Raw genomic sequence first — 18,435 nt, 5'->3', positions numbered from 1 at the left:
TGCGTTTTTCTGCTTACCGTTATCGCTCATCTGTGTAAATTGGCGTTAATACTGTATGTACATACTAAACATGTATTGTAAACCAATACTGTTTGAAATATGGTTTTTTTGCGTTTTGCATCAGATAGCCCCTGTGTGTTCAGATTATGAAAACATCCACACATTTCATCTGTATAAAATACAGATCATAGTATTTTTCTATACAATATTGATGTATTTCTGTACTGTATGATTTTAGTTATTGAGAATCATGTTCAAATCAAGGCTGTTGCACACTTGTGTGCAAGGTAAAGTCCACACTGTGAAGGCCATGATGCCTTATTAATTGTACACATTTAACTGGATGATTTCTGGATCATAATTAGGATCTATATTTTAGAGGTATTGACTAGGCTGCTATGTGTTATGCAGTATGTTAATGCGAGTTTCCTTCTATAAAGGACAGTTCACTGTATTCTGAAGTAAAGGATCTATTTAAAGTGCCATTTATATAAATTATTTGAACTATACATTGACCACCACTCTCATTGGCAAATACGGGTGTCTGTCCTAATTAAAAGATCACCCTCTTTATGGGACATTGTTTGACCAGTTGTGGAAGCCTTGTTCCCAAGTGTAATGATATATTCTTAAAAATGCACAAACAAGTATAAATGGTTATCGCTGTATTATAAATTCTGTTATACCTAACTCTTAGTGTTACAGTTTGTTGAGTACAATAATTCATCATAAACGTAATATTAATTTAGGTACACATTTTTTCTACATATAGAATTGTTTGTTGCATATCATTTATTTCTGGCCAATCAATAATTAATTACTAGTGTGTATTATTAGTAATTGTAACCAATTTAGTTTTTAGTGTACATATAATTCATAATACCTTGCTCTGTCTTGGTAACTCAAGTTGTTTGAAATGTAAAAAGGTGATTTTGTTCTAAGACTTTGTAAAATAAACTCTTAAGAGATGCAAACTTAGATGAATTTTGTGTTTTTTCCCATCCTGTAGTCCAAACAAGTTTTGTTCACCAAAAGGAGGAAAGGAAACAAATACCATTTGCTGTTTCTATTGATAACTTTAAAGATGCAACCAAGCTCTTCCACAACCCTGATTGTGCTGTGTGGTTATTGATTAAATGCACTACTGATATGATCAGAAATTCCAAGAGCATGACATTTAGGATTCATTTATGAGCACAACAACCAGCAGGTGTTTTTGTGGCTATGTTGAACGATTTGCATAAATTTGAAATTGTGCATGTTAAAAATAAATATTACAGACCACATGCACAGAAATTACATAGTATTTAACAGAAAGGATTCATTCATTCAATCTTAATCGTTAAGATGAAAACATTTGAATTATACCGCAGAAGCCCAAAAGGAGACATTTAAAGTAAAGGTTTATTATAAAAGTAGATTGTTTTCACAAATACAACTCTCTACACAATGACATCTTAGAAGTCCCATAAAATTAGTTGAGGTATAATACTACATGAATATTGCACATAACCCATGATAATATTTTATTATTTATTTTATTATTTTTTGATTCAGTGATAAAATATTTCTCAAAAAAACATTACAACAAAAGGATGTTATATTACAATTCTTAATACAATGAAATCTGTCATTGTATATTTTAAAATACTGAATATAATACGGTAAAGATAACATCTGACATTAAAAATACTGTACAGTATTGTAAGTCTTGCAAGGTAGTACATTTTCAATCAATGTATTTCTATATATTTTAGATTATTAAAATAACCAGTATAATAATAATATTATTATTATTCACCCTCTGTATTATCTTAATATCATTATTATGTTTAATTCATTTTCATTAAAATATCATTATATTTCATTTTAACAAAAGTTTACATCTTTTTATTTTTTTAGACATGCATTTCGCACAGAGTCCATTATTTTATAACTTGGATCTTGATCGTGATTTATTCCGTATTTTGAATAGAATCTTAAACACATCGTCAAACTCTGGATTTAGTTGGGTCTGTACTCTATCAATCCATGCACCAAGTTTGGGATGACCTTCTGCAGGGTCACGACCTGACCCAGACACTTGGAGTACCTGAAAAGTAAATAATGTATATTTGTAATGACAAATATTAGGTAGAATATTTTAAATTCTCATTTTACAACTTACAAGCTTTCTACACACTGGGAGGCTGAGATGTTTAACCAAGGTACTCAGTGGCGTAACGCAGGGAGAAAGGTCTCCTGCTTTAGCACTCCTAAGGGCCCTTCAACACTGGGTAGTTGAATTGGACTGCTCATGCTCTAGGGCTCATAAGCTTTGGGACTCCTGGGTGTAGCCTGAGTGAGTGCTCATAGCCATTATGCCACTGAAGGTACTGTGCATTAGTCCGTAGTTTATGTACACTGTAGCTGTGTGTGAACTACACTATTGACTATTTAACAATCCCACTCCAAAATCCCTGTGCCTTGAGTTTGAAACTAACCTCAGATACTCCCATGATATCAGCAATTGTAATCTCATTGCCGCACAAGTACTTGCGGTCTTTAAGAAAAACATCTTCAATCTCGGTGAGTGTTTTGTTCATTCCAGTCAGGCAGTTTTCAAGTTTGTTTTTGTTAATTGGGTTCCCGGTCATCCTTGGAATCAAGAACTATAAATAAACAAAATAGTTATAATATCAATTGAAAAATGAGTCATTATAGCATAGTAAAATTAGGTAACCTTACAATTTGTAGTGTACTGCAGATATAAACAGTGCTGGCATATATTAAAGCTAATGACAATTTAGTTTGGGGAATTGGAAATATATTAATAATTCATTACATTATATAAAAACTTCATTTAAACATTCACAAACTTTTTCTAAATATTTACAATATATATAAATTTCAAAAACGTACTATGTATACTAACAAGGTTATATCTGAGCCATCAAAATCTATTATTTTTTTAAACCTGAAAAATACTACTGTAACAAACCTCACACCAGAATACTTTAGCACAACTTAATCGTGTGTTTACATGTTGCCAGGCTAAGTATTCATCGACCCTTGCACGTTTTTTCACATCTGATGGATACCAATGGGCAGGCGTCTTATAAGTACTTGCAAGATACTTTAATATAGCCACACTGAAAATAAAAACACTAAAATGACTCATCTATGCCATCTTCAGTTCAGGGTTGGATCCAGGATTCTTTAAACCGGGGAGCATATTATTAATAGTGTGTCAAAAATAAGATATCAAAAAGTAGTTCATAATTTTATCCCTGCTCCACCCCTGACCTGGGAGATCCCTGCCCTGACCTTATTACTGGACCAGGTTACCACTACCCAAATACATCATCATGCATGTTGTTGTTAACTGTCTTCTTCAAAAGAAACCTGTTCTGCTGACCTTTCAGTTAGGTTGAAATCACCATCTTGTATTGCTGGAACTTTTTGGAATGGATTGATGGCAGTAAATTCTTTGGTCTGGTGAGCACCTAAATCAAATTGATATGTTAACGTTATGTGCAATTGGAACAATTTGCGCAAGGATTTCCTTGCGCAATTCGAATCAAAATATTCAGAAATTATATATATTCAGGAAATATTAAAATGTTATTTTTCAGTATTATTTGAGAGAACCAAAGCTGGATCTTATCTAATATTCTGGGCAGCGCAAGTTATTGCGAAAGGATTGCCATGCACATGCTCAAGCAAGGAAATCTTTTTGTACAATTTCAAATTACGCGCAATTACATCAAACAGCTATTTTATTATATGAAAATACATGCAGTGGCCTATTCAGTAGTATACTACTACTATTTAGGCTTAGCCACTCATGCTAGAGGCTATTCAGTAAAGTACTAGGCCTACACTACTAAATAGACCGTACTCTAGGGCCAACCTACCTAGGCCATCATTCTAAGTTTATTAGAAGGTATGCATGCCGCCTAGCTAGCCTGGCCCTAGTAGAGAGAGAGAGAGAGGCCTAGCCTAGCTAGGCTACCCCGTTTGTTAGAATTTCATAAATACGAACCTTCAGCAATAGATGTATTTTCTAGAACGAATGGAATATTATTCAATTTTGCAAATAGTATAACAGAACGTGACGGTTGCGACAACAAGTCAGCAAAAATCTTCAATGTCATTTTGATTCCGATTTGAGCTACCTAGTCCTAGAGGCCAAGGAATGTGATGTAATGATGCAGCGCAGAACCCGTGCTTAAATAGGTCAAATTGACAACCCTGGATATAATCAGTCAAGCGTTACCATCTTTTTTGCATTATTTTGACAAACATACACTGGAATAATATTATCTACAGTATTTCATCAGTAAAACTTTTTTTTTCTCATTAAAAAAACAAATCAGTACATAAATTATTGTTCATTGTGACATTTATTTGTTATTGAATTACAAAACCTGATTTAAACTGTATGTGCAATTAATTAAATCAATATTGTATATCCAAATATATTACTTGTAATATCAAAAGGGTTCATATTCAACAAAATCTTTTACAAAATATAGTAGTTGTAATGGAAAATACAACCTGAATTAAAAATGAGTGCCTAATTTGAATAAGCACCTGTATGTACGACCACATACACTTTCTGGAAAAATTAAGAATAATTACACTGCCAGCATACGTGCCAACCATGGAGGTATCTAATTCATAACTCCATGTATTATCATTTTCTTGTATTCTTGTATTAAATATATTGTCTATTGTCAATACTTGTCACAAGTAATATTAAATACAATAGTTCTTACAATTTATTAAAATAATTATTCATTTTTAAGACTATATATAATATTTTAACAATCTGCCCGATTACATCCCATGCTTCTCCTTACTTGCTTTTCTTTACTGCTATGCTTTTAACAACATTTAATTTCAAAACATTAACTATAAATAGAAGGATGTTGACAATATATGTAGTTACACAAACTACACATGCATCATGGAGCACGAAGGTTAGGATATATGCCAGGTATACACAACCAATTAAAGACAATACTGACATTATAATCAAACTCCAAACAGCATTAACTGTGTGCCGTTGACCTGGAATAAAAACAAAAAACATCACAAATTAGTCATTAACATAATAAAAATCATTGTAAAAGTCATATGTATATTATTATACAATATAAGTTTATGAACAACTTTTTTTACTTAATAAAAATCAACGTTTAAATTTGCTGTCATGCATTATTATATAATATAGTTTATTAGGGATTTAAAAAAAAATTGTATTTATTTTGTTTATATCTGTTAAAAACAGGTAAAAGGCCAGACACGACTCACATGTTTGTGAGTCGTGTCTGGCCTAATTACTTTTACCCGTTTGTTAAAACACACATACTGTATGGAAAGAGAGGGCCTTACAAAAATCACAACCTAATTAAGGAAGGAAGTTATATGGGAGTTAAATAATCCAGCATATTATATACGGTAATAAAAAATGCCATGTATTATAAAGGAAAGGGTAGGGCACCAAAGGGCTGGGCACCTGAATCCTGATAAACCAAGGCTATACAGCATTTATTATCAATACAATAAAACAAATACTTACCCAAGACAAATTGTAGAAAGTAAAACAAAATTCCAAATAAACTATTGGGTACATTGAGTGGACTGTCTTCACCAAGGATTGGTCCAACAATTCCAAAACCTCTACCATACCTGAAAAAAAATTAATATTATAGGCCCAATATTAAAATTGACTCAAATGTGTGTTAATTTTTTTAAATAATATAAATTTCTTATCTATTTCACTTGGATAGGGGTTCCCGTTTATGCGGGAAGCACCGGTATGGTTTCCCCTAAATAAGGGGTCAGATGGAAGGGATTCTGCTGTAATTTTCTTCTCAATTTTGCATTTATATGACGAACTTGTGTAAAAACAAACAATTTTGATGATATAATAAAATCTAGGCCTATTTCAATAAATAAAGTTTATTATCAGTGAGTGGCCGAGCGGTTAAGACAGTGGAACCGTAATCACGTAGCCATAACATCGGCAGGGGTTCGAGGCTCGCTCACTCACTCCATGGTTCTGGTGGTAGAACGAGTGTTCTCGGATAAGGACTATAAACCGTAGGTCCAGTGTACACAACTTGCTCGTGTGCCCTTTAAAGAACCTAGTACATCTTTCGAGACGAGAGTAGGGGGTTACCCCAGTGTATTAGTACATCACAGCCACTGATCAGTCTTTGACTGAAGAGGTCACCCAGTATAAAGATAAAACAAACAATCAATTATTAAAAGGTTCAAAATAGATGGAGCATATAAAATAAGTAACTGTTTGTACATTTGTGATTGTATCCATTCACCCAACCATATAATATATGGCTTTGGGAGACCTCTAGACTAGGCCTATAGCTCAGGCATTTTGGACTGAATATATGATGGATTGGCCAAGCCTAGGCCTACTAGCTCTACTAGTAGGTGAAGACTAGGCCTACTACTTCTAGCAGCTATAGCCTACTAGAGGCGGGATAGGCCTAGGATAAATATCCTCCTACTACTTTCTAGCCTACTACACGTAGGGCCTAGGCCTACTTACTTGGATGTAAACACCTTCGAACAGCTTACTTGCTCATTTATATCGCACAATGCTGTGTACGCATTGTTTATTTCTTTCATATTTTCTACATATAAAGCATATAAAGAAAGAATAACACCTGCTAAACATAGAAAAACCCTTGATAGCCGATGCCATATTGGCATAACGACCTTATGCTGTCTGGTGGGAGCCATGTCGTGGAATGAATGAAAACAAGACAAAACAAACAATAATAGCAGGCTCACAATAGCGGGATAGCGCCCTCACGTTTTTTGTTGTAACTTGCTATATTTATAATTTAGAGTACAACTGAATTTCAATTAAAATAATGAACATAAACTAATTTTCTATTCAATAATATTCGCATTAACGCCACAATTATTTTCATATAAAAAAACAACATTTAAAAAAAAGTGCTAATCCATTTCACAGTGAATATGTACCGTAATTGTAAAAAACACTAGTTTAACAATTGTATTTTAATGTTGTTTTCAAAATATAAACAAGTTATTGCCGAAATTGAGAGATAAAAATAAATATACGGTATTTATAAAAAAAAACAATATTTTAGTTTAATGTAATACATACAATTCAAGAATATTGTTTCATTATTCAGCTACCGTAGCTAATACTTTTGTTACAATTACCTGCATACAGTATTCATGATAAATAATTATTACGTTGAGCTTGTTTTTCTGGGCTGTGGTACAGACTGTTGATGATCATGCATTTTTTAATGATGCTCTTTTGTCAAGAAAATATATAGAAAAACATAATCAAAATTCAATGGCATATTTACAAGGATTTAATTTCAAAATTTTAAAAAAGAGAATTCTGTATCATTGTATTGAATTGTTTACATAAGTTTTTTTAGACGTTAGACGTGTTCAAAAGCTTGGTCAAACATTTTTTTTCCATGGTGTCTTAATATTACTCACAATATCTGATTTCACTTGTTGAAGTTTCCACCATTTGTTTGCCATGATACTGTTGTTTGTGATGTCCCACAATGTGCAATGTCTGAAAGGAGTGCTGGGGAAACTTTCATCATGGAGGTATCTATTATAACCCCATGCTTTAATAATATGTACTATCCAGATCGAAAAATTGAAGTAGTGCAGGAATATTGTTGTATAGACTTAAAAATTATAACGGATTAAAAGTACAGGAATTGTATAAAGGAATGGTGTGAAGAATAATTACATAAACATAGCTAAATGATGATTGTTTATTGCATGGCATAGTTTTATGTTCCTTTATATTATAGAAATTTTAATGATATTTAAATTGAGAAAACTAGGAATGCCAGGTTTATCAAAATGATAAGGTCAGAAGGTCAAGAGCTTCAGCACAACACGATTAGGGCGGTAGAAGAATCATGAAAAAAAAAATGTTTGTGTTGTTAGCCAAGTGGAGAGTTGAGAAAAGTGAATTTTCTTTCAATAAAAATAGATGGTTAAGCCTGTGAGGCATTTCTACATTGGCACTGAAAGGATATCAGGATATAGATAAAAATAATCTAATCTAAAAAAGGATTTTACTAACAGCAGGAGGATGGGGAGAGAGAGAGAGGAGAGACGCAAAAGTGTTTTCAAATTTTAAATGATAATTAGCAAGTAACTAATATTGAAAGCAATAAAAACAATCTGAAGACACTAATTAAAGAGAAAAAAATATAGGCCTAAGTAAAATTACAACATGAGTTTGTGGATATGTATGTGATAGTAAAATGGACAAATTAAAAAATGAATTTTTATGATCCGAGTCAAAGTGATATGGTTACCAGGAATTAATGGGCATATTGAGAATTATGTAAAGGTTCGTCAAGCTTGTATGTTGACAGACAAAGCAGAACCAATGAAGGCAATTGGGGCAAAAGAAAACCAAGACGAGATATTCAGAATTATGTAAATCGGGCAAAAGCCGTGACAATCTCTAGTTTTGATTTGTGTGGTCATTGGGCAGGGAACAGTATTTAATACTAGAATTAGTTAGTGTTAGCATTCAACAAAAACAGGTTATTTGTGAAATGTTAAATAGCTAGATCCTCAGTTTCAAAAGGCAAAGACATGCATAGATAAGACAAAGCTCACCTTATTCTACACAAATTAAGTTAGAAGTTAAAATTAGGCAAAATAAAGTACTCTAGTAAAAGCTATAACAGCAATTATCAGCTGCCAAAAATTCACAACTGTTTCTGCTATACACACACTATGTCTCCCTGATGAATTCTGCAAATCAAGGCATGGTAGACAACACAACACCAAGTTTTCAAGATGGGTAATAAAGGGAGACATAAACCATGATATTAAAGGATTAACAGAAGGATGGGATTAACAGAAGGATGGGATTATTAGGAAATTAATGTAAGAAATTAAACATTTTGTTAGAAAGTTTCTACTACACATATGCCGTATGAGGGGTTTGTTTTTTTATAGAAATACCTTAGTCTTTAGTCAGAAACAGAGACTATAATCTTAGATTTTAAAAATATTTACACTGTACTATGAATTTGATTTAAATAGAGAAATTAGACAAAATATAAAGTATATATGAATTAGAACGATTTTGCAGTGTTATGTTATGGCAGAAAAAGATGTATATACTCGATTGGGACAACTTTTTCTCATTCTTACAGATTTCCTCATCTTATTGTTTCATATTAATTATTTTAATTTCACTATATCACCTAGCAGTTTAGAAATAATGTTCTATGCGTGTTTATATATATATTCCTTTACTTGCATTGATGAAGGGCTAGTCGTGCCCAAACGCTATGCTAACTTTTCTGGCTGTTTTTCGTTATCGTTTTGATTTAGCTTTTCGCTTTTTTTTTATATCTCGATTGAGATCCAGCCACTGATACCCACAGCACTGTCATTTTTTTTCAGTAATTTGCCTTTGGATTTATATATATATATATATATATATATATATTGAAAAGTTGATGAAGGTCAGAAGGTTAAGATGCACAAGGCACATGATTGTAATTAAGTTTAAATAAAAAATAGTGTTGTAGCCCATCCCACCAATAATCAGCTACAAAGACACAGTGACAACTTTACTTTGGAGCAATCAGCAAACCTAAAAAAAATCATTGTAATTAAAAAAAAGTACAAATCACGTTCATGAATGCACCGCATTATAAGTTGTTAAGAATTAGTAGTGCTAAAAAAATATAAGTCGTAAGTTTACAACATGCAAGTGCAATAACAGTAAAAGTGCAAATGTTCACAGTACAGTACTTGCTACTTATCTACACTTATTATATCTTGTCTTATCTACACTTATTATATCTTGTCTTATCTACACTTATTATATCTTGTCTTATCTACACTTATTATATCTTGTCTTATCTACACTTATTATAAATTATCTTGTCTTAGCTCAGACACTAGTCTGGGCTCCAGACGGAGTTTTTTCTTAATATTAGTAAAAATATAAATATTTTTGCACATATGGCGTTTCATACGTGTATTACTTGATTTTGGATACTCCGTCTTAGTCCAGTCAAAAATCACCCTCACCATGGTATAAGAACGTACCCTAATAAAATTTCACCCGTAGGTTCTATGTATATAGGTAATAACATTTCTTGATGTTGCGTCTTGCAAAACTTGGGATTTTACGAGAAAATTAGACTTTTATACCTAATTTATAACCACCTCATGTCGTATTATTGTGTACAGCGAATGCGACGAAGCGTGACTGAAATTACGAGACGCCGTTAGCGCCCGTTGAAAAATGCATTAACAAAGCTAAAAACCTACAAAACTAATAGTTTATACAATGATTTAAATATAGTTTACAATAAATTGTATAATAAAATACATAACATATAGAGAAAACTCAAATATAAACTAAAATATTTACAGATATGTGTTTAAAAATGTACAAATCAAAATGGCCTTCCATAAAATAAAGTGCGCCCTCATGAGTCATACTTTTATCGGACTTGTATATGAATGGTTATACAAGGCATAAATGTACGAAACCCGATGCGGTTTATTAGTAATTGCCTTTTTTTTACGCAAGAGGCAGAATATTTTATTTTCACAAATTTATTTATATTTTTTATCATGGAAAAAAGGATTGTATATATTTAAACACATTACAACCTCCAGTATACCATCATGATGGATAAAGTGTATATTTGTATATCTGCTGGAGCGTAATGATTTACTAGTTCTGCTGGTTTTATTTTGGACATTTTTGTTTCCACAGCATTCCTTGCGTGGATATCACAATGCATTGCATATTTTGAACTGCCATTCGCGATTATAATCTTAATTAGAGTAAGAACCAATCATTTAAGGATAATCAATTACGCGTAGGCCTATACGAAGATACTACCTCAAGTAGGCCTTTCACTTTCCTACAATTATTTAGAGCGTATAAAAGGGGCTGGTCGGGATTCGTCTAAATCAACATTTTTCATTTTCCCTTTTCACCCGCCACCACCAACCACTTCCCCCACTGCCAATGAGGAGGAGTTGCCGGTTTGATCCTCTCTGAATCCGTCTGGCCTCCACATCGTACCGATGTGTGAAGTTTGAGCCAATAAACGTCATTCATGACGATTCTTTAAGTTCGAAGTCGTCTTCCAGAATTCAAAGTATTCTAAAGTTAACGTATTTTCCCGTTTTTCCACCATTCACATTTCACTAAATAAAAGAGAGTGAGATGTGGGAGTGTGATGTAAGATTCGCGAGAAACGACAACATACTGTATTACCCAATTCTCCTTTTTTTAAGACGTGACGTAATAAATACATTATAAAGTTTTTTTGGTGGAGAGTAGTCCTACAATGATAATTATTATTGGACATTTTATACACAAAAGCATGTCATAAACGATTGGTTCACCTCCACGGCCTGACCTGAAAGTTCTAACTTGGGACGAGAAAGTAAAGTCCACAAAAAACTTTTTATATGCATTTATTTCAAATATTGTTTTCCGCCGAGTCCGACGCATTTTAATGAATTTGAATAATATTTATAAAGCTTGGAAGAACACTGTAGTTTAATTTGTTGGCTTATTCAATTGCTTATAAATGACGTTTTAAACTTAAAAGATGTAGGCTATTGTCCCAAAAAGTGAAGATGAAGATTAGTTATTAAACATAAAAGAATAACAAAGTTATCCGTCAGACGTCTCAAACATAAAGAATATTCGGTGGCAGGATTACATTTTCTAAAAGACGAAATTGTCTCACACATCATACGATATAGATGAATCAATTCAAAGAAACTTAAACAAAACTAACAATCACAAGGATTAACTTTGTTGCGGATAACCAATAAGAAAATATTTCAGACGACTTTATTCATTTAAATCGTATACGCGAAATGGACTGTCATATAAAAATGATTCTCACTCAAATTAACATTGACTATAATCGCGAATATACAATGCATTGTGATATCCACGCAAGTAATGCTGTGAAAAAAAGAATGTCCAGAATAAAACTAGGTAGATAGGCCCTAACTAGGAGATCATTACGCTTTAGCAGATATACAATACGGCGCAATTCACTTAATCCATCATGATGGTAGACTGGAGGTTGTAATGTGTTTAAATATATACAATCCTTTTTTCCATGATAAAAAATAGAAATATATTTGTGAAAATATAATATTCTGCCTCTTGCAGAGGCAATAACTAACAAATCGCATCGGGTTTCGTATATTAATGCCTTGTAAAACCATTCCATACAAGTCCGATAAAAGTATGACTCGTGAGGGCGCACTTTATTTTATGGAAGGCCATTTTGATTTGTACATTTTTAAACACATATCTGTAAATATTTTAGTTTATATTTGAGTTTTCTCTATATGTTATGTATTTTATTATACAATTTATTGTAAACTATATTTAAATCATTGTATAAACTATTAGTTTTGTAGGTTTTTAGCTTTGTTAATGCATTTTTCAACGGGCGCTAACGGCGTCTCGTAATTTCAGTCACGCTTCGTCGCATTCGCTGTACACAATAATACGACATGAGGCGGTTATAAATTGGGTATAAAAGTCTAATTTTCTCGTAAAATCCCAAGTTTTGCAAGACGCAACATCAAGAAATGTTATTACCTATATACGTAGAACCTACGGATGAAATTTTATTAGGGTACGTTCTTATACCATGGTGAGGGTGATTTTTGACTGGACTATCTGGGGAAACACGCAAAAGTCACGTGGATTGACACCAAGAATTCTTGGTGCATAGATTATCCGGTTGACTAGTTTCAGCTGCATGCGATTGGCTACTCACTCGTACACTGTTTTAATATTCATGTTTCAGAATTTCAAAGACTCAACAACTAAGAAGGTACGCATGCGCTATGTTACGTTTAGACAATGTGTACTTGGGTACATTAATGAAAGTTTCTGAAGGCTAGAAATGATTTTATACCGTATGCCTAGTAGTAGTCTGGTAAAAATTTGATGGGATTTTTCCCAAGAAAACTCGTCTTGCTTCTCCGCAAATCAAACATTGAATGGATCATTTAATATTACGCGGAGATAATTTGATTTAATTCCCACCCAGACCCTGTCCTGTTCTGTGTAGTGTAGCCCTGTCTGTTGTGTGTGAATCCTGTTGTGTGCCGGTGGTGGTATGTAGGCCTACCTTATTGGCGTTTTATTTGGCAGGTCATACGTGCGAGTTAAGTAGGACCTACGAAGGAGGCCTAGGCTAAGGACTAAACAATTAATAAACAAAACAAATTGGCAACACGATTTCATATTTCAACAGTCTCGATCGTACATTCAGCACTGTACGTACTCGATCTTTTTCATTTTGAAACAAAATGATCATTGGTTGATTCGAAATCCATATTTACATACCGCCCGCCCCATATAGCCAAATACGGTATGATAACCTACGTCATTCTTATCGGATGTTTGCGGTCTGCAAATCGATTTCTATACGTGTTTCACAAGTCTGTATTTTCAGACAAAAATCGCGGCCGAAATAAAACAAATAAATAAAAAACAATACAGACTTGGGGCAAGTCTACTCAGACACTTGCTTTTACTGAGACTAAAGTTAGCTACACATAATCTATCTTGGCTACACCTAATCCATCTTGGCTACACTTAATCTATCTTGGCTACACTTAATCTATCTTGGCTACACTTAATCTATCTTGGCTACACTTAATCTATCTTGGCTACACTTAATCTATCTTGGCTACACTTAATCTATCTTGGCTACACTTAATCTATCTTGGCTACACTTAATCTATCTTGGCTACACTTAACAAGAAATTCAAACCAGGTACCTCTTACCTAAACTTATTCTTAGCTACATACATACCTATAAATATATAAAAATAGCTTGTACAATAATTTAGCCATGCAAAATTAAATTACAAGGCATATTAACGTTATAACAACATCTTGCTTACCTTTGATTGGTTCAAACATAAATATCTCTCATTCTGAGTCCAATCTGAAAAGAAAGCTGGAAAAAATAATTATATATAGTATGCTTGTACATTTCATGTTGTCTACCTGCAGTTCCACAAATTACATCAGTATCTTCATTAGCCCAATCTGAAAAGGGAAGCTAATTATTTATATACCTTGTACACATTTCATGTTGTCTACCTGCAGTTCCACAAATTATATCAGTATCTTCATTAGCCCAATCTGAAAAGGGAAGCTAATTATTTATATACCTTGTACACATTTCATGTTGTCTACCTGCAGTTCCACAAATTATATCAGTATCTTCATTAGCCCAATCTGAAAAGGGAAGCTAATTATTTATATACCTTGTACACATTTCATGTTGTCTACCTGCAGTTCCACAAATTATATCAGTATCTTCATTAGCCCAATCTGAAAAGGGAAGTTAATTATTTATATACCTTGTACACATTTCATGTTGTCTACCTGCAGTTCCACAAATTATATCAGTATCTTCATTAGCCCAATCTGAAAAGGGAAGCTAATTATTTATATACCTTGTACATATTTCATGTTGTCTACCTGCAGTTCCACAAATTAAATCAGTATCTTCATTAGCCCAATCTGAAAAGGGAAGCTAATTATTTATATACCTTGTACACATTTCATGTTGTCTACCTGCAGTTCCACAAATTACATCAGTATCTTCATTAGCCCAATCTGAAAAGGGAAGCTAATTATTTATATACCTTGTACACATTTCATGTAGTTTACCTGCAGTGAATGGTGCCACCAAATTGCATCCGAATCTTTATTAGCCCAATCTGAAAAAGTGAGCTGGGGAAGATAATTATTTATATACTTGTGCACATGTGATGATGTTGCTTACCTGTGATTAATACCAACTATGGAACGCCTCCTCTGCCTTCAGTTCACATTTATCATGCAGTACACACCAATCGTCATGCAGTACACACCAATGGTCATGCAGTACACACCAATGGTCATGCAGTACACACCAATGGTCATGCAGTACACACCAATCGTCGTTCACATTTATCATGCAGTACACACCAATGGTTATGCAGTACACACCAATCGTCATGCAGTACACACCAATGGTCATGCAGTACACACCAATCGTCATGCAGTACACACCAAACATCATGCAGTACACACCAATCGTCATGCAGTACACACCAAACATCATGCAGTACACACCAATGGTCATGCAGTACACACCAATTGTCATGCAGTACACACCAATCGTCATGCAGTACACACCAATCGTCATGCAGTGAAATATTGCGTAATTTATACCGCCACCTATCGACAAAATCGAATATCACGTGACGTTTATTAGACGGCTGTAAAACTAGGCCATCGACTCTAAGATTTCTTTTATGTTTGACATACTGTACTTATTTTAACCGCTACACATCTCTGTGAATGCTCTGTTTTTTATATATACAATAATTTATTATGCGAGACACAGGCGCGGCTAGGAGGCCATTGCAATTATTGAATTCCATAAAAGAAGTTTAAATAGTCTTAGTTTTACAGCCGTCTAATAAACCTCACGTGATATTCGATTTTGTCGATAGGTGGCGGTATAAATTACGCAATATTTGACTGCATGACGATTGGTGTGTACTGCATGACGATTGGTGTGTACTGCATGACAATTGGTGTGTACTGCATAATGTTTGGTGTGTACTGCATGACGATTGGTGTGTACTGCATGACGATTGGTGTGTACTGCATGATAAATGTGAACTGAAGGCAGAGGAGGCGTTCCATAACCAACAACATTGCATATGTATCTTCATTAGCCCAATCTGAAAAAAGTGAGCTAGGGAATTAATTATTTATATTCTTGTGCACATCTCGTCTAGACGTACTGTCATAACGACGTCTAGACGTACTGTCATAGCGACATCTACACGTACTGTCATAGCGACGTCTAGACGTACTTTCACAGCGACGTCTAGACGTACTATCACAGCGACGTCTAGACGTACTATCACAGCAACGTCTAGACGTAAGTGACATCTAGACGTACTGTCATAGTGACGTCTAGACGTACTGTCATAGTGACGTCTAGACGTACTGTCATATTGACGCCTAGACATACTGTCATAGTGACGTCTAGACGTAAGTGACGTCTAGACGTACTGTCATAGCGACGTCTAGACGTACTGTCATAGAGAAGTCAAGACGTACTGTCATAGCGACGTCTAGACGTACTGTATAGCGACGTCTAGACGTACTGTATAGCGACGTCTAGACGTACTGTCATAGTGATGTCTAGACGTACTGTCATAGTGACGTCTAGACGTACTGTCATAGTGACGTCTAGACGTACTGTCATAGTGACGTCTAGACGTACTGTCATAGTGACCTCTAGACGTACTGTCATAGTGACGTCTACACGTACAGTACTTTCATAGCGACGTCTAGACGTACTATCATAGCGACGTCTACACGTACTATCATAGGGACGTCTACACGTACTATCATAGGGACGTCTACACGTACTATCATAGCGACGTCTAGACGTACTGCCATAGCGACGTCTAGACGTACTGTCACAGCGACGTCTACACGTACTGTCATAGTGACGTCTAGACGTAAGTGACATCTAGACGTCAAGACGTACTGTCATAGTGACGTCTAGACATACTGTCATAGTGACGTCTAGACGTACTGTCATAGTGACGTTTAGACGTACTGTCATAGTGACGTCTAGACGTAAGTGACGTCTAGACGTACTGTCATAGCGACGTCTAGACATACTGTCATAGCGACGTCTAGACGTACTGTCATAGCGACGTCTAGTACTGCCATAGAGACGTCTAGACGTACTGTCATAGCGACGTCTAGACGTACTGTCATAGCGACGTCTAGACGTACTGTCACAGGGACGTCTAGACGTACTGTCACAGCGACGTCTAGACGTACTGTCACAGCGACGTCTAGACGTACTGTCACAGCGACGTCTAGACGTACTTTCACAGCGACGTCTAGACGTACTATCACAGCGACGTCTAGACGTACTATCACAGCTACGTCTAGACGTACTGTCATAGCGACGTCTAGACGTTCTGTCATAGCGACGTCTAGACGTACTGTCATAGCGACGTCTAGACGTACTAGATGTACTGTCATAGCGACGTCTAGACTTACTGTCATAGCGACGTCTAGACGTACTGTCATAGCGACGTCTAGACGTACTGTCATAGCGACGTCTAGACGTACTGTCATAGCGACGTCTAGACGTACTGTCATAGCGACGTCTAGACGTACTGTCATAGCGACGTCTAGACGTACTGTCATAGCGACGTCTAGACGTACAAAATGAATTGACACAAGACATGTTTTTTTTAATTTATTATTCTTAAACTACGAAAAGAGTTTAAGGTGAGTATGTACTTTAAACAAGTTTTAGATTTGACTGTATGTGTTTTTAAAAGTAAAATAAATTGACAAAATACACATGTTTGTTTTTTAATTTATTACTAGTTTTTTTTTACTGTTTTAAAGTTTTATATTTTCGACATTATTTTGTACTATTTAAACTAATTATTAAAAAAAATGACACAGGACACATGTTTATTATTCGTAACTACAACAAGAGTTTTAGGTGAGTATTGTGTATTTAGGCCAAATTCTTAAGCAATTCAAAACACATACCGGTACCTAATTTCGTTTCTCTTGCTTCCACCGTCTCCTCCGCCGTCTTCTACCAAACCGGCAAAATAAGTTCGTCTGCTGAATTATGCTAATTAGATAAGGACCGTACCAACATTTGATTGGCTAAATCTTCATGATCACGCATTGCGGTTGTGCAAAGTTATGTAGGTAAATAACCCGCGTATTACGAAACTAAGTTTTGACAGAAAAAAGTTAACCAATATCACCTCCACCCCTCCCGCCTAGTTCTCATGAGGCCGGGTCGATTTATTAGCTTTAATACAAGTAAAAAAACTAGTGGTAGTAAAAGTAATTGTAATTATTTTGTTATGCAAAGTGCTGTGAACGATGTTGATTTTTATTTATTTATTTTCACAACTAAAATCTTGAGTGGTGCGATGGGAGAAAGAAGGATGACTGATTGTTTTTTTTTTGGTTATAATACCAAATGATCAAAATGTGTAAGACAGTGCTTACCAATAAATAGATAAATAAAACCACAAAGACGTAGTATTATTTTTTTTATTTAGTATAAAATATAACATTGTCTTAAATTAATATTCCTATTAATTAATTTAATACGGTCTAAAAGGTCAACTTCCACAGTATATCCTTGTCAACAAAAAATATTATCGACTAAAAACTTTCAAAAAAAATAGAGGGCAGTAGACCATTTTTAATGTTATTCAGGAGCTGTTTTTTTGGGAGGAACCGGCGTTGAAATTCGTATATTGAAGAATAATGCAATAATTATTTTAAATGTATGACAC

The 18,435-nt window shown here is 34.4% G+C and overlaps 2 protein-coding genes across 2 annotated transcripts; both read right to left on the bottom strand.

Moving 5' to 3' along the window:
- Positions 1 to 894: 894 nt before the first annotated feature.
- On the bottom strand, positions 895 to 4,169 carry LOC140044724 (glutathione S-transferase theta-1-like). The gene is made up of 5 exons (XM_072089354.1): positions 4,025 to 4,169; positions 3,398 to 3,485; positions 2,981 to 3,131; positions 2,484 to 2,651; positions 895 to 2,092 (listed from the first exon to the last, which is right to left on the bottom strand). The coding sequence occupies exons 1-5, from the start codon at positions 4,134 to 4,136 to the stop codon at positions 1,931 to 1,933; spliced, it is 681 nt and encodes a 226-aa protein (XP_071945455.1). The 5' UTR covers positions 4,137 to 4,169; the 3' UTR covers positions 895 to 1,930.
- Positions 4,170 to 4,384: 215 nt separating this feature from the next.
- On the bottom strand, positions 4,385 to 6,780 carry LOC140043490 (vitamin K epoxide reductase complex subunit 1-like protein 1). Its single transcript, XM_072088006.1, has 3 exons — positions 6,560 to 6,780; positions 5,567 to 5,676; positions 4,385 to 5,055 (listed from the first exon to the last, which is right to left on the bottom strand). Exons 1-3 carry the CDS (start codon positions 6,751 to 6,753, stop codon positions 4,841 to 4,843), a joined length of 519 nt encoding a protein of 172 aa, XP_071944107.1. The 5' UTR covers positions 6,754 to 6,780; the 3' UTR covers positions 4,385 to 4,840.
- Between the last annotated feature and the right edge of the window lie 11,655 nt (positions 6,781 to 18,435).

The sequence above is a fragment of the Antedon mediterranea genome, chromosome 3, assembly GCF_964355755.1.
Source record: "Antedon mediterranea chromosome 3, ecAntMedi1.1, whole genome shotgun sequence".
Classification (NCBI taxonomy): Eukaryota; Metazoa; Echinodermata; class Crinoidea; order Comatulida; family Antedonidae; genus Antedon; species Antedon mediterranea.
This window is presented reverse-complemented; position numbering and strand designations above follow the sequence as displayed.